Consider the following 21,969-nt stretch of genomic DNA (forward strand, 5'->3'; position numbering starts at 1 on the left):
GTTCGAAGAACAGATACCATCGGTGACCATGCAGCTCATTAGAATGAAATTACAATGAAATGAGTACCCTTATCTGCAAACAGGTGTTGATACAAGTCAACGAGAGCAGTTGAAAATATGTGCCCCAACTGGGACTCGAACCCGGGTTCTCCTGCTTACGTGGCAGACACACTATCCATCTGAGCCAATGCTGCCAAAAATAGCACTATTGGAATCATCACCACATCTCCTTCAAATTGGCCGATCAGTTTACATTTGTCACTAATATAAAATAAGAGGTGAGGAACTTCACAACTGCATTTTTGTTTTTGTTTACTCCATAGTTTAGATGTTCTTCATTAGTATCTTGTATCTGCTGAAAATCGTAAATGACGATCTCAGTGGGGAAATATAGAAATCATTCTTATCTATTTACTCAATCAGTCTTATTATTAGTGGCAATGATGCAGATTACCTGTACATTATAAAAACTGTACACTGAATAATTTTTTCATGTAAATCTGAAACAGAAAATGTAGTGATTCCTGAGACAGTCCTTTGTTTGTCAAATAGCTTTCTGTTGAGAAAACCTGCAGCTGCTGTAATCCATGCTTCTGAAATAAACCACTTTCAACTGTACATAAACTTTTACAGGAACATGACCAGTTTCTTGATTTCCAATCACAGTTTTAGGTGTACCTTCGTCAGTAAAACATTTAAGCCCTGATATAAGAAGGAGGGGGACTCAACCTTCTCAAAATAAAATACTGTTACCCACAACAAGTAGGGCATCATACTTCAAATTGCCCAACTGAGAAACTGACATGTTAAAAGCATGTTCACTTCACACGAGGAAGTGGCAGACAGCAACCCTCCAACCATCTCAATATGCAGGGCCACAGGCTGCCTCATCGAAAGATGTGATTTGAAATCCCAAAACATTCATGTTCTTGTAAAAGTTTATATACAGCTGAAAGCAGTTTATTTCATAAACCTTTGTTTATATCATTAATTTTTCATTGCAGTAATTTCTTCTTCAAAGGCATATGGAATAGTAGGTGAGTAAACCAGTGTCCAAAACAGATGAAATATTTTACTTCACCTTCACAACTAGCACAGGTAATTGCTACTTCTCAAGTGCATCATTTTACACAGTGTATACATCTTTCATTTTGTGGCTTCACTTGATGTAACTTACTACTTCTACTAATAACTGATTTCTTCAATATCATCTTTGAAAACCAAATCTGACCTTTGGAAACAACTTGCAGGCAGTCATAGTGCATATCTACACTGTGTATCAGAATATTTTCTGCACTTAGAAATGTATTTCACCTACATCGGACTACTTCATGTTCAATGCAATCATCATCAGTGGGGTTCTAAGGCTGTGTTCACACTTCACCCAAGACCAACAACATTCAGATAGTTTAATATTGCTGGTGGAATCTTTCTTGGGCTTCTGCAGGAATCATATCTCCCTTCTATCACTGTATCCCTTTCATGACTGACTGAATTACTGAAGAGCTCTTCCGTATAATTCTTTGTATTTTTCTGAAGAAAAGAGAAATTGTCTTTACTGGTGAAAAAGTTACAGGTATTCCCCACACAGCAAAATACATTCTCGGATTTGTGTATCATTTGTCAAAAACCTGCTTCCAATGTCCTGAACTGTACCAAATATGACCTAAGTCAACTTATGAACCACTGTGCATATAGTTTAAACACTGATCATCTCTTCCAGCTCACAATCATTCATACTGTATACGCATACAGAAACTCTCTCTCTCTCTCTCTCTCTCTCTCTCTCTCTCTCTCTCTCTCTCTCTCTCTCTCTCTCTCTCACACACACACACACACACACACACACACACACACACACACATACACACACACACACACACACACACACACACAGTGTGTTTCAATGTCTTTGCCTCAAATGTACAGGAGAACAACTTTTGTTATACACAAAACTTTCATTGACACTTCCCAGTGATGCTAGGAGCCATTTTATTGGATTCTCCAACCCTAGGATGATATTTCAACAAACTAGTAGGGTCTACTAATAAGTTGTGCTGCATCTGCATAGTACCTACTCCAGTAAATTGATAGACGGATTGTCAATGCCTCTACACAGAGAAAGGCATTTTAGAAATTAAGCCCGTCCCCTTTCACATAGATCAGATGCCTGGATTATAGGCAACACATATAGCATGTGAAAACCACAGAGTGCATATGCCCTCCTGCCTCTCAAGGCTATAACTTATAATAAAAGATGCCTAGCATCAGCAGGAAGTGTCAGCAAAAAAATTTTTCTAACAAAAGTTGTTCACCATGACATGATCTGTCACCCCTCAATGTTTAATGCATAGACATTGAAATGCCTCATAAGTTTCTAGCCCAGACAGAAATGCAGTGAAAAGTGTAGAGTTAATAGTTAAGTAGCAACTGTTCCTTGTGATTCAGTATCGCAGTTAGCATTGATTAATAAGAAATATCTTTCTTCATACTTCATAATGCTTTACTTATGACTAACTGATGTATACAAACAGTATAGTAAACTACATAATATTTCAAACTGTATAGCTATTTTTGAATATTTATTGAACAATTTAATTTTGTATTTTTAACAAGCTATCCAACAAATAAATTTCTGTTGTTGTCAAACATACGGAATTCCTGTTGAAGACAGTATTAAATTTGTTAGAAAACTGTTCAGCTTCAACACTGTATCCTTCATTACAATGCTAAGATGCAATGCTACCACATATAAGAAATCTGATTTATTCACTCAATACTTTCTTGAAAATTGATTGACAAATATTGCAGAATTAAAAAATCATGGAAAGCAGAAACCAACCACATTTCTTTATATACTGGGTGTTCTAATAAACTTGACCACCCTAAATAACTGTTTCTCCATTTCTGAATAGATCTTTAGGAGAGGAAATGAATTACTGAATAAAAAATAAAGGGTGCCATTTAAAAGAGTCATACCGCTGTCCATATCTTTGTAAAAAACAAAACTACAATGAAGGGAATCATGCTGATTGATATCCCCCTGGCAGTTAAGGGACATTTGCTTGAAACATTTTGTAATTTGCATCTGGACAAACAGTTATTTAGGGTGGTGAAGGTAAATGAGATGTATAAAATTAATACGACATCCATTTCTTGTCATTTTTATAAATACGTTACTTTCCTTGTGGAAAAAGAAAACTGCTGCTTTTCATTCTGCAATAGTCAATTGATTTTGATGAAAGTATTCAGATAGTAAACTTGATTTTTCACACATGTTAGTGTAACATTTTAACTTCACAAGTGTCTTTTCATTACTGGTAATACTCATTGTAAAATGGTGCTGTTTGTCAGCACATGCACTTCATTTACAAATACTGTATGGAATAAGTATGATCACCTGTAGCTTGCCGGAAAGATCATTTCATCCCATACATTACTGCATCTGAAATACAGTACCAAGAGTTTTTGAATAGCTAGTGATACAGTCTGTCTAGCAACTTTCAGAATTAAGCATGAGTTATTGAACAGCATTAATACTGCAACCACAAGTCAACACAGCAGGATAGAAAAAACTTGGTGACAATGGTTATACTCTACATTGCTTTGCTGTGGTGTATTCATCTCTTTGTCTCCCTCTATAATTTTTCCTCCACACTTCCCTCCAATACTAAATTGGTGATCCCTTGATGCCACAGAACGTGTCCTACCAACTGATCCCTTTTTCTAGTCAAGTTGCGCCACAAATTTCTCTTCTCACCAGTTCTATTCAGTGATCTACCCATCTAATCCCCCCCATGAACCGTGTACCCTGCCATTGGTGAGGAGGCTTGCGGGCCTGCCAGCCGGTGTGGCCGTGCGGTTCTAGGCACTTCAGTCTGGAAACGTGTGACCGCTGCGGTCGCACGTTCGAATCCTGCTTCAGGCATGGATATGTGTGATGTCCTTAGGTTAGTTAGGTTTAAGTAGTTCTAAGTTCTAGGGGACTGATGACCACATATGTTAAGCCCCATAGAGCTCAGAGCCATTTGAACAATTTTTTTTCTTGCGAGCCTCAGCGATACAGATAGCCGTACCATAGGTGCAACCACAACGGAGGGGTATCTGTTGAGAGGCCAGACAAACATGTGGTTCCTGAAGAGGGGCAGCAGCCTTTTCAGTACTTGCAGGTGCAACGGTCTGGATGATTGACTGAACAGGCCTTGTAACACTAACCAAAACAGCCTTGCTGTGCTGGCACTGCGAATGGCTGGAAGCGAGGGGAAACTGCATCTGTAATTTTTCCCGAGGGCATGCAGCTTTACTGTATGGATAAATGATGACGGGGTCCTCTTGGGTAAAATATTCCGGGGGTAAAATAGCCCCCCATTTGGATCTCCGGGTGGGGCTACTCAGGAGGACATTGTTATCAGGGGAAAGAAAACTGGCGTTATACGGGTTGGAACGTGGAATGTCAGATCCCTCAATCGGGCGGTAGGTTACAAAATTTAAAAAGGCAAATGGATAGGTTAAAGTAGATATAGTGGGGAATTAGAGAAGTTTGGTGGCAGGAGGAACAAGACTTCTGGTCAGGCGAATACAGGGTTATAAATACAAAATCAAATAGGGGTAATGCAGGAGTAGGTTTAATAATGATTAAAACAATAGGAATGCAGGTAAGCTACTACAAACAACATAGTGAACGCATTATTGTGACCAAGATAGTTACGAAGCCCACATCTACCATAGTAGTACAAGTTTATATGCCAACTAGCTCTGCAGATGATGAAGAAATTAAAGAAATGTATGTTGAGATCAAAGAAATTATTCAGATAGTGAAGGGAGACGAAAATTTAATAGTCACAGGTGATTGGAATTCGATAGCAGGAAAAGCAAGAGAAGGAAACATAGTAGGTGAATATGGAATGGGGGTAATGAATAAAAGGGGAAGCCGCCTGGTAGATTTTGCACAGAGCATAACTTAATCATACCTAACACCTGGTCCAAGAATCATGAAAGAAGGTTGTACACATGGAAGAAGCCTGGAGATACTGGAAGGGTTCAGATAGATTATATGATGGTAAGACATTTCCAGGGGTAGATGTGGACTCTGATCACAATCTGTTGGTTATGAACTGTAGATTAAAACTGAAGGAACTGCAAAAAGGTGGGAATTTAAGGAGATGGGACGTGGATAAACTGAAAGAACCAGAGGTTGTACAGAGTTTCAGGGAGAGCATAAGGGAACAATTGACAAGAATGGGGGAAAGAAATACAGTAGATGAAGAATGGGTAGCTTTGAGGGATGAAGTAGTGAAGGCCGCAGAGGATCAAGTAGGTAAAAAGACGAGGGCTAGTAGAAATCCTTGGGTGACAGAAGAAATATTGAATTTAATTGATGAAAGAAGAAAATATAAAAATACAGTAAATGAAGCAGCCAAGAAGGAATAAAAACGTCTCAAAACTGAGATCGACAGGAAGTGCAAAATGGCTAAGCAGGCCTGGCTAGAGGACAAATGTAAGGATGTAGAGGCTTATCTCACTAGGGGTAAGATAGATACTGCCTACAGGAAAATTAAAGAGTCCTTTGGAGAAAGGAGAACCACTTGCATGAATATCAAGAGCTCAGATGGAAACTCAGTTCTAAGCAAAGAAGGGAAAGCAGAAAGGTGGAAGGAGTATATAGAGGGTCTATACAAGGGAAATGTACTTGAGGGCAATGTTATAGAAATGGAAGAGGATGTAGACGAAGATGAAATGGGAGATATGATACTGCGTGAAGAGTTTGATAGGGCACTGAAAGACCTAAGGCCAAACAAGGCCCCGGGAGTACAACATTCCATTAGAACTACTGACAGCCTTGAGAGAGCCAGTCCAGACAAAACTCTACCATCTGGTGAGCAAAATGTATGAGACAGGCGAAATACCCTCAGATTTCAAGAGGAATATAATGATTCCATTCCCAAAGAAAGCAACCGTTGACAGATGTGAAAATTACCGAACTATCGGTTTAATAAGTCACGGCTGCAAAATACTAACGCGAATTCTTTACAGACGAATGGAAAAACTGGTAGAAGCTGACCTTGGGGAAGATCAGTTTGGATTCCGTAGAAATATTGGAACACGTGAGGCAATACTGACCCTACGACTTATTTTAGAAGCTAGATTAAGAAAAGGCAAACCTACGTTTCTAGCATTTGTAGACTTAGAGAAAGCTTTTGACAATGTTGACTGAAATACTCTCTTTCAAATTCTGAAGGTGGCAGGGGTAAAATACAGGGAGCGAAAGGCTATTTACAATTTGTACAGAAACCAGATGGCAGTTATAAGAGTCGAGGGGTATGAAAGGGAAGTACTGGTAGGGAAGTGAGTGAGACAGGGCTGTAGTCTATCCCCGATGTTATTCAATCCGTATATTGAGCAAGAAGTAAAGGAAACAACAGTGTCTTGAAAGGAGGATAATAAGACGAACATCAACAAAAGCAAAACGAGGATAATGCAATGTAGTCGAATTAAATAGGGTGATGCTGAGGGAATTATATTAGCAAATGAGGTGCTTAAAGTAGTAAATGAGTTTTGCAATTTGGGGAGCAAAATAACGGATGATGGTCGAAGTAGAGAGGATATAAAATGTAGACGGAATGGCAAGGAAAGCGTTTCTGATGAAGAGAAATTTGTTAACATCGAGTATAGATTTAAGTGTCAGGAAGTCGTTTCTGAAAGCATTTGTATGGAGTGTAGCCATGTATGGAAGTGAAACGTGGACAATATATGGTTTAGACAAGAAGAGAATAGAAGCTTTCGGAATGAGGTGTTACAGAAGAATGCTGAAGATTAGATAGGTAAATCACGTAACTTATGAGGAGAATGAGATTTTCATTCTGCAGCGGAGTGTGCGCTGATATGAAACTTCCTGGCAGATTAAAACCGTGTGCCGAACCGAGACTCGAACTCAGGACCTTTGCCTTTCGCGGGGAAGTGCTCTACCAGCTGAACTACCCAAGCATGACTCACGCCCCGTCCTCACAGCTTTACTTCTGCCAGTACCTCGTCTCCTACCTTCCAAACTTAACAGAAGCTCTCCTGCGAATGAGGAGGTATTGAATAGAATTGATAAGAAGAGAAATTTGTGGCACAACTTGACTAGAAGAGGGGATCGGTTGGTAGGACATTTTCTGAGGCATCAAGGGACCACCAATTTAGTATTGGAAGGCAGACCAAGAGATGAATACACTAAACTGATTCAGAAGGATGTAGGTTGCAGTAGGTACTGGGAGATGAAGAAGCTTGCACAGGATAGTATGGAGAGCTGCATCGAACCAGTCTCTGGACTTAAGACCACAACAACAAACAATCCATCTAATCCTCAGCATTCTTCTGTAGCACCACATTTCGAAAGCTTCTATTCTCTTCTTGCTTTACTGTTTATCGTCCATGTTTCACTTACATACATGGCTACACTCCATACAAATACTTTCAGAAACGACTTCCTGACACTTAAATCTATACTCGATGTTAACAAATTTCTCTTCTTCAGAAACACTTGCCTTGCCATAGCCAGTCTACATTTTATATCTTCTCTACTTCGACCATTATCAGTTATTTTGATCCCCAAACAGCAAAACTCATTTACTACTTTAAGTGTCTCATTTCTTAATCTAATTCCCTTAGCATTACCTGATTTAATTTGACTACATTCTGTTACCTTCGTTTTGCTGTTGTTGATGTTAATCTTAAATCCTCCTTTCAGGACATTGTCCATTCTGTTCAGCTTCTCTTCCAGGTTCTTTGCTCTCTCTGATAGAATTACAATGTTGTTGGCAAACCTCAAAGTTTTGTTTCTTTTCCATGCATTTTAACTCCCATTCCAAATTTTTCTTTTGTTTCCATTACTGCTTGCTCAATATACAGTTTGAATAACATCGGGGATAGGCTACAACCCTGTCTCACTCCCTTCCCAACCACCGCTTCCTTTTCATGCCCCTCGACTCTTATAACTGCCATCTGGTTTTTGTACAAATTGTAAATAGCCTTTCGCTCCCTGTGCTTTACACCTGCCACCTTCAGAATTTGGAAGAGAGTATTCCACTCAACATGGTCAACAGCTTTTTCTGAGTCTACGAATGCTAGAAATGTAGGTTTGCCTTTTCTTAACCTAGCTCCTAAAATAAGTCGTAGGGTCAGTATTGCCTCACGTGTTCCAATATTTCTACGGAATCCAAACTGATCTTCCCCAAGGTCAGCTCCTACCAGTTTTTCCATTCGTCTGTAAAGAATTCGCGTTAGTATTTTGCAACCATGACTTATTAAACTGATAGTTCGGTAATTTTCACACCTGTTAATCCCTGCTTTCCTGTCCATATGCTATTATTAAGTGGAATGTACATTTCGTACTTCAGAAGTGAAGAATATCCCATCAATAAATTAATGTAAGAAGAGATTTTCCAAGCCTCCATATCAACATTCTACTTTATTGCTTCGTAGTAACGATGAGGTTTTGGGACTGCAGCTGAATCACGTTAACTTCTAGCCACAATATTTCGGATGGCAATCGTCCAGCCATCCTCAGGTGAGTGTCCGCCACTAGGGACTGCAAGGTTTTTTTCTTTCTTTTTTGAATTTAGATTCCATCCCAGAGACGGGCGGGGGGGGGGGGGGTTCTGACAGCAGCGTAATACGCTGCTCTACACCCGACAGAAGAATTAAAACCGTAATGAGAAGTAACAAACAATATAAAAATGTGATAATAAGGTGACTTTGTGAAAAACAGTAAAATGGCAGACAGTTGTGGAAGTTAAAATAGAAGAAACACGGTGTTGACGATGCTAATGAAGACAAACAGGAAGTAGACAGGCACAATAAAATAACAAAAAAAATGGTTCAAATGGCTCTGAGCACTATGGGACTTAACATCTGTGGTCATCAGGCCCCTAGAACTTAGAACTACTTAAACCTAACTAACCTAAGGCCATCACACACATCCATGCCCGAGGCAGGATTCGAACCTGCGACCGTAGCGGTCTCACGGTTCCAGACCGCAGCGCCTAGAACCACACGACCACTTCGGCCGGCAATAAAATAACATGGCAACAGTATGGTTACTGTTCGCAACACTTCGAAACGGGGGTGCACAACACTGAACACTCAAACACTGCACCAGAGATTAGATATGAAGATAACACACCACAGCCTAAGGCAGATGGGTGGGGGGGGGGAGGGCCGGACAAATGAGGGGAAAAAACGAGGGGACACAGAAAAGGGGGGAGCAGAGAGGACGCGAGAAGGAGCGGGGAAGAGGACTCATGGGAGAGAAAGTAATCAAAGAGAGGGTAGGCTGGGAAAAACGGGCTGGACGGGGGGGAAAGGGAGCCCAGGAAAAGGACAGAGGGGAGGAGGGGGAGTTGAGGATCAGAGTTGATAGGAGGGTTAAATGGAGGGAGAGAGGGCGTTATCCAGGAAGGAGAGTTGACGGAAACAACCTTGGGAAAGGAGATGAAGGATGTGACATCTATCGAAATCCACACCCTCTGCAAGTACTGTTCTATCTGTGGCATGCAGGCACATGCATAAAGGTGAAACTATAAGTCCACCATCTGGCAGAATGCTCACTCATGTCGCTATAAACCAGACGTCCGACCAGACGTGTCTTCATGAATAAACTGTCTTCTCTCAGTAGAAATCAGAGAGAGCACGGGGTCACAAGCCTTGTCCAATTGAAAACCACCATCATGATTTAAAAGATTTTGTGATAGACGTATTTCCACAGATTCTTTCATTACTGAATCCCAAAAAGTTCTAGCTGGGACTAAAATAAATTCTCTTACCTCATTAGCATGTGAGCGGTTTCGCTGCGATGGATTGCTACCATCAATAACCACTCCCTCGGCCTCATTATCAGTGTATGTGCGAAGCCAGTGCTGTGAACAGAGCCCCCATTAACATCTCACCAGTAAAATTATAGCATGAAATCAGCAGCTCAGAATATTGACTTACTTACCATTCCGCGTGGAGGCTCTTGAACAATTCGCCTGTTGTTCTCATCGACTGTTGACTGAAAAATGAGTAAAAGGCTGCAATCAGAACATGCACATAGATTTAAAAGAGCATCTACATTTTATACTCAGTCGCTAAACTATGATAACCGTAGTATGAATGCGACAGACACAAAAGGAAAAGCTTCAATTAAAGGAAACAGACTTATGCCACCACGGTGCACTTTCTGCCATGGATCAAATTCGTCAGGCAAAGCGCAGCAGTCAAATAAGCTATTCATTGAATTAAGAGACTATGCCATTGATACACAATGTGGTCTGTTTTTCAACCATTACTCTTGCTTGACGAATAATCTAAATTTAGAATGATACACTCGTAAGTAGCCCAAGTACGAATTTTTACTTTTCAAACTGTGCCATACAGTTTCTTGTATTCAAAGTCAGTTCTTACCCATCAGTACTGTAGTGTGTTTAAAATAAGTTACGACTTCTAACAGTTTTGTGCAGAGTGACAGGAGGGGAATGCTTCTGCCAACAAAAGCTGAGTGTGGTACACTTACTTTTGGCGAGGGGCATCAACCAGTCATCAGAGGGACATTTTAAATAATAAACAAATGACAATACCTAGCAGGGCACATATATGAACACTTATGGTTCTGGTGTAAGAGGAGCCACAGAAAGGGAAGAATCATAGGTGTCCTCCTCTTGGAACCAGAAGTGGTGATGGGAGCTGATGCTGACAAAAATCATCATCTCTCCAAATTTTCCCTCTAGGAATTCCTCATAGATGTGTGATTCCTCCTTCTTGGTTTGTCTCACTACTCGAGATCAGTCCTGTAGGGTAACATCCGCAATAGCTTCTTTCGTCAGTATCTCCGCCTTACTAGGCTTAAAACTTTTTTTTTTCTTAACACATACATGAAGCCCCATTAGGTTATGTCGTTTCGCCGATGTGGTAGCTCTAGGTTTTATACCTGTACAGTTTTACAAGTTCCATTAATTCCATCTTATTTATACTGTATTCAGTTTAATTCGATGGAATGTTAGTATTGGGGCAAGGGGGACACCACGCTAAAGTACCGTTATCCAAGATGGCGGCGATGACGTCATCCAAGATGGCGGCGATGACGTCATCCAAGATGGTGGTCATGACGTCATCCAAGATGGCGGCTTTTGGCGGGAAGTTTGAATTTTGGCTGGAAGATAGGTCACTTGGACTACCTCCACTATCCTTATCCGCCTCCTCCCCCCAGAAAAATGGCGGGAAGTTCAAATTCCAACAGGATAGTGCATCAGACCATGGTTATCTCTGCTAAACTAAGAAAAATCGCGGGAAGATGGGTCACCTGGGCTACCTCCACTAACCGCCACCTTGTCCTAGGAAATGGCGCCAAGTCTGAATTTTGGCAGTAAAGAAAGGTCACTTGGGGTTTCTCTATCAACCTAAGAAAATTGCAGGAAACAAAGCTCACCTCTACGAGCCGAAGTCACCTGACCGCCACCTCTTGCTAGGGATTGGTGGGAAAAGGACTCAGTCTGCAATGGGCTGCTGGAGAGAGGAAGGAGTGTACTTTATTTATTTTGGAACAATTTATTTTGGGATGGTGTATATTTATCACAGTGATACAGAACACACGCTCTGACATGCCACACAGCATACAGACCTGCAAACTACGTCTCCATAACTCATGTGTAATGCTCTGCACACACACTTGCTAATTGTAAACTGTCAAAATAACGCATTGCACAGTCCACAGACATGCAAACCACTCATAAATAATGCAATACATTTACATCCAGAGAGCAAAACAACTCGTAAGTCGTCAAAATAATAATCCATTTAAAAGACTCTGCAAACATGCATGCTAATTGTCAACTGTCGAAATCATGCACCAGTCTTTATTTAAACAATTAGAGGCAGCACCAGCATCCAGTGCCTTCACCACAAGGTCCGCACTCCAACTGACCTAGTACACAGTACAGAGAGCGCTGTCGTCCATTTCGTGACGTAATCCAAGATGGTGGGAAAACGACCCTGACCCTGCCTGTGCTGAGCATGAGTATTTATTTTGCAGACAGTGCCTCCACCATGAGATCCACACTCCAACTGACCTAGTATGCAGTACTGCCACCAGAGGGTGCTGGCATCCCTCCTGTGACATAATCCAAGATGGTGGGGGAAATGGCAGGAAAATGACTCTGCCTGTGCTGGACATGAGTTTTTATTTTGCAGGCAGTGTCTCCACCACGAGATCTAGACTCCAACTGACGTAGTACACAGTGCCACCACCAGAGTGCACTGTCATAATCCAAGATGGTAGCCATGACATCCGCTGATGACGCAAGTAGCGTTATCCAAGATGGCGGCAGTGTGTTCATCACGAGGTCTAGTCCTAGTACACAGTACCACCTCCATTTTGTGATGTAATCCAAGATGGTGGGTGGAAATGGTGGGAAAAGGACTTTGCCTATGTTGGACATGAGCCTTATTTTTCAGGCATCCTCTCCAACATGAGATCTAGACTCCAACTCCCCTAGTACACAGTACTGCCACCACAGGGTACTGTCATCTCTCCTGTGACATAATCCAAGAGGGTGGTCTGGAGGGGGAATATGGTGCGAAAATGACTCAGCCTGCGCTGGGCTGCTGGGGAGAGTAAGGAAGGAGTGTATGCTATTTATTTGGGAACATTTTATTTAGGGGTGGAGTATATTTATCACACAGACACAAAACACTCGCCCTGATGTTCTTGGGGTCATGCCACACATCCCACAAACCTGTAGACTACTCCTATATCAGATGAAGTTAGTGGAGCTTTTATAGTTCGTAATTTTTCTCTGTTGTATGGTGCAGAATAATGATGATAGCAGGTTGGGGAGATAGATGTGAATGGACGTGGATGTCCTTCAGATTTTAGTATCTGTATCTAGTTTGGAGATGAGCCACATTGCGCGCATTTCCACCAAATTGTCAAAACACGCTCCTGTTGCACCAACTCATGTCATTCTGTTTCTACACGGGTTGCAGAAGGTGGCGGATATGTCTTTCTACGACTTCTGCTCAGTCCTGACTTAAATTGGAACGATCAGATGCGCAAAGCTGTAGAAATGGGAGTAGTTGCAAGATGCGTTGGGGGTGACTAAACCAGGTTCGAATTTTACTGTAGCAGACATGTTCAAGAACGGTGTCTCGTTTTGAGAAATGTGAGTGCCAGAAATATGATTCACTTGTGGGTGTGATCTGGGGCAGGTATGTCGTTGAATGGAAAGACTTGATTCCAAATAATGGACATCATTTCTAGCAGAAATGTAACACTAGAGATCAGAAGAGCTTGTGTACATTTTGTTATGACCTCAATCAATACATCACCTACTACTACTGTTTGTGTTCCTTCTCAATCACTCATCGCCTATAACTCATGGATATATCGCAGAACCTGTGATATGGTATCGAATCAGAATATGTTACAAGTACTATATAAATATCTATCTTGGGCAGTGTGAGGGAGTCGCAAATACAGCTTACATACCACATCCCTTAAGCGAATCACTTTCAAAATTCTGCGATTTTATAATAAGGTTGCATCATGAGCTGCGTGTAAATGGAGTGCTGATCTGATAATATACACTCCAGCAAACACAATCTCGGTATTTGTCTGGATAGAAAAACCACCTCATTCAGAGATCACGTTGCACCTCGATTTATAAAGCCAGTATAGCTTTTAACATGAATACTTGTGTGCACCTGTAGAATCATGAACGCTTGTGACAGTAACATACAGTAGTTGTTGGGATAGAGTTCTTTTAAGATCTGACCGATTACGTCTCTCATTCTAGGACGCTGGCCGGGTTGGCTGAGCGGTTCTAGGCACTAAAGTCTGGAACAGCGCAACCGCTACGGTCGCAGGTTCGAATCCTGCCTTGGGAATGGATGTGTGTGATATCCTTATGTCAGTTAGGTTTAAGTAGTTCTAAATTCTAGGGGACTGATGATCTCAGCAGTTAAGTCCCATAATGCTCAGAGCCTTTCTAGGACACAGTGGTAACACTCGCAAGAAAAACTTATGAAACATGTCCACCCACGATTAATTTTCTCTCAGTATTGTTTCGTATCGCAAGATTAGTTGCTGACGAAGTATTATACTTAGTAGTAGCGGTTGCATGATATGTTCACATTTGAGCAAAGACTTATAAAACATGTGTTTGTGTTCTGACATGTGCAAAGGAAATGACTATGTCCAGTCGTAAGGTAGGTATGGATTTGACGTGGAGTACTGTGATAGCATGGGAAGAGTATGTCAAGTCATGAGAATGGTACTGACATTTCTATTTGCAGAGCCACAGCCGTCAGCAGAGCGTATTTCCAATACTTTGCTCATTGTCAAATGTCATTCAACTGAGACCACGATTGTAACATTTAGTTGTAAGTACAGGGATAAAATATATATGTGACCGATTTCTTAGGATAAACATTATACCTATGCGTGCTCGGCCTGTAGCACTCGTGACCTGTGTAGGGGTGATTCACGTTTCCCGTTGGAGTGTGTAGGAATGTAGATGAATTAACCGTGTTGTCCTCTAGACAACCGAATAGCGAACTAATACTTAGTATGTGTTGGATAGCTTCTGTGATTGCGTGGAAATTTGAAAAGATTGACTATGGAGGTGTGTTTGCACTTGATCATTATTTCCTCCCAAATAAACTGTTCAGTTGCCTGCTTCTGCACATTTTGCGCCTTTATTTAGTTGAGGGAAGACCGATTGTGGTGTGTGCATCTAGTGTGTGGAAGACACATTTGCCGGTTCTCTAGATATGAGAAACACTTTAGTTGACCTTGTAAATTATAGGGATGATTTGGAATCTACTATATCACAGCCATCGGTATTCGAGAGTGGAAATATCAGTTTCCTCTATTTGTTTTGAGTAAATATCTTTGCAGATGTGACAAGTATCCACTTAGTCAGTGGTTTACAGCATGCCCCACCTAGCTGAAGTTTTGGGTTTGTAGAGAAATAATTTCCAATCTATATCTTGGGAATTATGTTGCGCTGGTAGGATGCTGCCTAGTAGTTGATATCGAGAAGTGCCGTGAAAGAAAATACGTGTGTTCTTATAATCCCCGTGTGTGGAAAAGCGAGCAAGCGAGGAAGCAGGTTTGGACCAGAAACAGTTACATGTTTCTGCCGAGGGGAAACGAGTCCAATTTGTAGAACAGTTCTGAGAGTGACTTCGGTCCACTGAGGGTGCTCTGGTCACGCATTGGGATTGGATGACTTGTGATCATCGGCTGCAGTATATACGGTACTGTCCGTCTCATGGTATATGTACAAATGATGTAAAAAGGATGATTTTGTTTGGCGCAGGATACGAATTGTATGTTTACTACATTGACATGGTACGCAGTGATACATTGCTGGGTTGGAGATGGGTTTCGCACACTAATATTCAAGCTTCTGTCCTTGGTGGGAGAGCAGTCTAATTGAGTAGGAGTCTTTCTGTGTTTGATGTTACTTATTGTAGGCGGTGATATATTGACGGGTCGTAGGTCAGTTTCCCATTCTAATATTCAAGCCCCTGTCCTCGATGGGAGACCAGTGTAAATGAGTAAGAGTGTTTCCGTATTTGACAATATGTATGGTAGTTTGTAATATTTAATAGCCGGTGCAATAGTGCGATCTGTGTAAAATAACCGCTGAAAGTCTCGTCTGCAGAATGAAAAAAGGCGGACGGTGTTTCGATACCAGCGGCAACAGTAATTCGGCGAGTAAATTCGATAAGAGCTAATCATAATGCTCGATTCATTCACATCCTTTGTGCTGGGATATAGGGGCCTCTACATAGCGGTGGGAGCGTTTGTGTATGTTGAAAGCAGAAAGGGTAACACGTGCAACGCGAGGAAGACTGCATTCGACGTTATTCTGGGCTATTTTCGTAAATAACTTCTGTTAGTGCAAGCATTTTCGTGCATACTAGCTGAGACATCAAGAAAGCGAGCGTTAACTATTTCTAGGACAGTATACAATTTCCGCGATGTCGAGTCAGTTCTTATTTTTTACATAGTCATGTGACACCAGTATAAGATTGAGAACCTTGTTAGATGTGCTTGCAATGGTCTGTAGCTACACAAGAGCACTTCGTGGCGATGCATCAGTCACAATAGGCAGTTAAGCACGGTTAGACGCGTCTCTCATGCCGCGTTAGGAACAATGCGCCCTGTGCTACTTTGTCATCAACAGTAAAGACACATGCTGCCCAAAGGCATCATGTGTATAAGACTGGCGTGAGTGTGCCTTGGAGTTCTGTGACGTCAGTATAACACTGACTATATACCCGAAAATAGAAACAACTTTTAGGGCGAGTTTTTTGTGTCAGTGTGATAAATATACACTATCCCTAAATTAAATGTTACAAAAAAAATAGAGTACACTCCTTACTCACTCTCCCCAGCAGCCCAGCTCAGGCTGAGTCTTTTTCCCGCCATTTCCCCCCACCATCTTGGATTACATCATGAAACGTACAACAGCACCCGCTGGGGGTGGAACTGTGTACTAGGTCGAGACCTTGTAGTGAACACACTGTTTGCCGCTATCTTGGATAATGGTACTTGCGTCATCAGGTGATGTCTTGGCTGCCATCTTGGATTACATCACGGAATGGACGACAGCGCCATCTGGTGGTGGTACTGTGTACTAGGTTAGTTGGAGTGCAGACCTTATGGTGAACACACTGGATGGTGGTGCTGCCTCTAGTTGTTTCAATAAAGACTGGTGCATGATTTCGACAGTCAACGATTAGCAAGTATGTTTACAGAGTCCGTTGATGATTCAGATGGCTCTGAGCACTATGGGACTTAACATCTGAGGTCATTAGTCCCCTAGAACTTAGAACTACTTAAACCTAATGAACCTAAGGACGTCACACACATCCATGCTCGAGACAGGATTCGAACCTGCGACCGTAGCGGTCGCGCGGTTCCAGACTGAAGTGCCTAGAGCTACATAGTCCTTTATATGGATTATTACTTCGACAATTTACGAGTTGTTTGGCTCTTTGGACGTATATGTATTGCATTATTTACGAGTGGTTTGTATGTCTGTAGGCTGTACAACGCGTTATTTTCTCAGTTTGCAATTAGCAAGCGTGTGTGTAGAGCATTATACATGAGTTATTTAGGACTAGTTTGCAGGTCTGTATGCTGTGTGGCATGTCAGAGAGTGTGTACTGTATCACTGTGATATAATATACTCCATCCCTAAATAAATTGTTCCAAAACTAAATAAATTGTTCCAAAATAAATAAAGTACACTCCTTCCTCTCTCCAGCAGCCCAGTGCAGGTTGAGTCCTTTTCTCCCCAGTCCTTAGGAAGAGGTGGCGGTCAGGTGACTTAGGTTAGTGGAGGTAGCTCAAGTGACCCATCTACCAGCGATTTTTCTTAGTTTAGTAGAGATACTGGTGGTGTGATGCATTATCCTGTTGGAATTTGAACTTCCTGCCATATTGCTAGGGGGACGAGGGGAGGGCGGTTAGGTTAGTGGAGGTAGTCCAATTGACCTATCTTCCCGCCAAAAGTCCCCATATTGGATGACGCCATCGCCGCCATCTTCGATAGCAGTGATTTGGTGTGGTGTCCCCTTTGCCCCAATACTAGTGTTTCTCTGTACTAAAAAATACATAAAAAATATAAAATTATCATCGTCTTTCCTCATCTGCACTGTCAGATTTTTGTCTAACACAATGGAGTGTGCGGTGCATAGCCCATTAATAATGTCGATTTTGGTGAAATACTTTGAAGCAGCAAATTGGAAACCCATTCCCTGAAAACTTCTGCATTCATTCCCTTAAAATAGTCATCTTGCAAGAAACAGTCTGATATGAAAGCACGAGCCGAGCCAACCTGAAGAACGGTTATCCTGACCCCCTTTCCCTTCTTACTGGTACTATTGTTGTTCCTTCAGCTGTGTAGTCGATCTTTAGTTAATGCATGGCACACACTGTCTCATGTCTCATCAAGCGAAAAATAAATCATCGAATGAAATTCTCCATATCACGCAGATACCAGTATCTGCAGGGGACTATGTCACTTCTCTTGATGATAAACTTCCGAGACAAAAACTCTCCGTGCCATAAATCAAGCTCCTGATGACAGTTTCGAACAGATGGTTATCTATCGTTAAATATTCATGCATGGGGTGCACCCAGAGCTCGCAATTTGCAGCATTGTTCCCAGAGTTGATCGAGGTCCTTTGGTTTGGAGACGAGTGTAAAGTCTTAACCACAGGGTTCGTCGACTCTGTGGCGGTCTGTTCTGTAGAGCTCTAGACATCCGTTATCAGTCAGGGATTTGTAGGACTCCCTTTAATAGGTCAGGGGTGCAATATACAAAGGAAGCAGCTACTCAGGTAGCAGAGTACTTGTGGAGTACATATGAGGGGTCTTTAGGCTAGACGGTAGTTTGAGGCACTCCGATGAACACTCCTCAGTAGATACGCGGCAAGGGAACTCATACTGTGTTCAGAGTAAAGATACTTCTACCGTCAAAATTTTATCAGTTAGTTGTGGCAAAGTTTTCAAATTTACTGCCATCCATGAAAGTTCTCGCACTCAAATTCTTCTCAGGACCGAGGGCTGGCTGAAACCCTAAATTGAAAGCTCTGAGATGTTCAGCGAGTATATATGAAAGATAGATTACAGGTCACAGGAGGGGGAGTGTTCAATGCAGTTGACAAAATATTGTCTTTACTGAGGTCGAAGTTGAGTGTGACAGTGAAGTTATCTGGTCGCGTATAACGGGACTAGGCGAAACGAAGGTAACTACTGGATGTTTTTACCAGCCACCCGATTCTGCTATGACAGTTCTAGAGTCAGTCAAGGAATTCCATGGTCTGTAGTGCATTAATACCCAGATCATGCATTACTAGGAAGCTAGATCGGCAGCCCAAACGCAATGGAAATATCTTAGACCTTGTAGCTACAAACAGGCTGGACCTTATTGACAATGTCAGTAAAGAAATGGGGATTAGTGATCATGATGTCATTATAGCAACTATGGAAGTTAAGCGGAGTATTTCTGCTAGAGAGAGCAGATAAGCAGTTGTTGGCAACTCACTTAGACAGTGAACTGACACCTCTTAGTTCCAGTAAGATGGACGTATAGGATTTATGGCCGTAGTTTATGCAGGCTATAAATCGTTGGATAATTATGTGCCTAATAAGTGGATTAAGGATGGGAAAGACCCACTATTGTTTAATAAAGAAGTTCGAAAAATGCTGAGGATGAAAAGGCTGTTGCACTCTCAGTTCAAAAGAGAACGCACAAAGACAAGCAAATGTAGGAGAGATTTGTTTGTCTGTGAAAGGATCTGTGTGTGAAGCATACAATTATCACTACTGCCATACCTTAGCAAAAGCCCTGGGAGAGAACCGGACAAAATTCTGGTCCTATCTAAAATTGCTATGTGGGTCTAAGCTTCCATCAAGTCACTTGTTGACCACTCTGGCCTGAAGATAGCAAAAAGAAAGCCAAAGTTTTAAATTTTACATTCAAGAAATCGTTCACATAGGAAAATCTTACAAATAAACAGTCGTTTGACTATCGAACCGACTCTCATATGGACAACATAGCAATAAGCATCTCTTTCTCAGAGAAACAACTGAAGGAGCTCAAAACTTAAGTCGCCCAGTCCAGATGGAACCCCAGTTAGGTTTTTTAAAGAGTACTCTACGGCATTGGCCCCTTACTTAGCTTGCATTTATTGTGAGTCTGTAGGCCAGCAGGAAGTCCCAAGGGACTGGAAAAAAGCACAGGTGACACCTGTGTATAAGAAGGGCGAAAGAACGGACCAGGAAAATTACAGACCAAATCCCAAACACTGGTTTGCTGCAGAATCCTTGAACACATTCTCAGTTCGAATTTTATTGAGACCGTGAATCTTATATCCACAGATTAGCAAGGTTTTAGAAAGCATCGCTCACGCGAAACTCAGTCTCCCATTTTCTCACATGATATACTGCAAACGGTGGGTGAAGGGCAACAGGCAGAGTCCATATTTCTATATATCCCGAAAGCATTTGACACGGTGCCACGCTGCAGACTGTTAATGAAGGTACGAGCATATGGAATAGGTTCACAGATACGTAAGGGTCTCGAAGACTTCTTAAGTAACAGAACCCGGTATGTTATCCTCGACAGCGACATGAGACAAAAATATCGTTAGGAGTGCCCCAGGGAAGTGTAAAGATATCGCTATTATTCTCTATCTACATAAATGATTTGCGGACATGGTGGGCAGCAATCTGCGGTTGTTTGCTGATGATGCTACAATGTGTCGAAGTTGAGTAACTGCAAGAGGGTACAAGACGACATAGGCAAAATTTTCAGTTGATGTGATGAATGGAAGCTAGCTCTAAATGTAAGAAAACGTAAGTTCAAATGGTTCAAATGGCTCTGAGCACTATGGGACTTAACTGCTGAGATCATCAGTCCCCTAGAACTTAGAACTACTTAAACCAAACTAACCTAAGGACATCACACACATCCATGCCCGAGGCAGGATTCGAACCTGCGACCGTAGCGGTCACACGGTTCCAGACTGTAGCGCCTAGAACCGCTCGGCCACTCCGGCCGGCCAAACGTAAGTTAATGGGGACGAGTAGGAAAAGCAAACCTATAATGTTCACATACAGCATTAGTAATGTTCTACTTGGCATAGTCACATTGTTTAAATATCTGGGCGTAATGTTGCAAAGCGATATGAAATTGAACGAGCAGGTGCGTATTGTGGTAGGAAAGGCGAATGATCGACTTTGGTTATTGGGAAAATTCTAGGAAAGTGTGGTTCTTCTGTAAAGGAGACTGGTTTAGAGGCTAGTGCGACCTTTTCTTGAATACTGCTCCATTATGTGGGATCTGTACCAGGTCGGACTAAAGGAAGACATCGGAGCAATTCAGAGGCGGGCTGCTAGATTTGTTACTGCTAGGTTCGAACGACACGCGAGTGTCACGGAGATGCTTCGGTACTCACATGGGAATCCCTGGAGGAACATTATTAAGAAAACTTAGAGACCAAGTACTTGAAACTGACTGCAGAACGATTGTGCTGTCTCCAACATGCATTGTGCGTAAGGATCATGAAGATAAGATACGAGAAATTAGGGCCCATTCGAAGGCATATAGACAGTTTTATTTGCAAGTGGAACACGAAAGGAAACAACTACTAGCGTTATGTGGTACCCTCCGCTATGCACCGTGAGATGCACTATGGAGTATCGATGTAGATGAAGATGTAGATTTTTTGAGGCTAAACAGAAATCTGTTTAATGTACAGTATAACTTGCGTTAACAGTAACCATGTATAAGTCTGAATACCTCATCCCGCTGAAATGCATCTTAGTTATTTGTCAGGAGCAAAATCTTGTCTTGCTTGGTGTTTCCAGGTGAGAAATGACCAGTGAATGTTAGATTAGATTAGACTAGGTTCAGTTTTCATTCCATAGCGTCAAAAATGAGATGATTCTTGTGGGTGTGGAACAAGTCACAAAGTGTAACATAAAAAACATAAAACATTAGAATATATAATACTGTCCTGATCATCTGTCAGGAGATTGTCGGAATAGGTGAATATATTACTGTAAACTGGAACTGCTAAAACTGACGGTATTAATACACTGTCAGAATGAAACATAGTGATGCACTTTTAATAAATTTATCATACACAAAATATCTAATCCTGACTGCTGTGACCAAGTGCTGTCAAAACTGAAACCTAACAGACATGCTTACTTCAGCTGGTCTACTGGTACCTGTTATGATATTCTTCTAGCAGTCCCTGTTAAGACATTCATCTACACAGTAGAAGGAGTTGCCTGTCAAAAAGTCTTTCAAACTCTGTTTGAACTGTGCTTTATCTGAAACCAAGTTTGTAATGGTCACCGGCAATTTATTGAAAATTTGTGTTCCTGAATGTTGAACCCCTTTTTGTACCAAGATAAGTGATTTT

The 21,969-nt window shown here is 41.6% G+C and overlaps 1 protein-coding gene across 1 annotated transcript in view; it reads right to left on the bottom strand.

The window, feature by feature from the left end:
* The window catches only part of LOC124722620, a 237,750-nt gene that overhangs the window by 182,977 nt on the left and 32,804 nt on the right, over positions 1-21,969 (bottom strand). Inside the window, exons 3-4 of the mRNA XM_047247755.1 lie at positions 9,977-10,030; positions 9,804-9,896 (exon numbers count right to left, since the gene is read on the bottom strand). Coding sequence (XP_047103711.1) covers positions 9,804-9,896; positions 9,977-10,030 — 147 coding nt within the window. The remainder of the gene's footprint in view (positions 1-9,803; positions 9,897-9,976; positions 10,031-21,969) is intronic.

This window comes from Schistocerca piceifrons, chromosome X (assembly GCF_021461385.2).
Source record: "Schistocerca piceifrons isolate TAMUIC-IGC-003096 chromosome X, iqSchPice1.1, whole genome shotgun sequence".
Lineage (NCBI taxonomy): Eukaryota > Metazoa > Arthropoda > Insecta > Orthoptera > Acrididae > Schistocerca > Schistocerca piceifrons.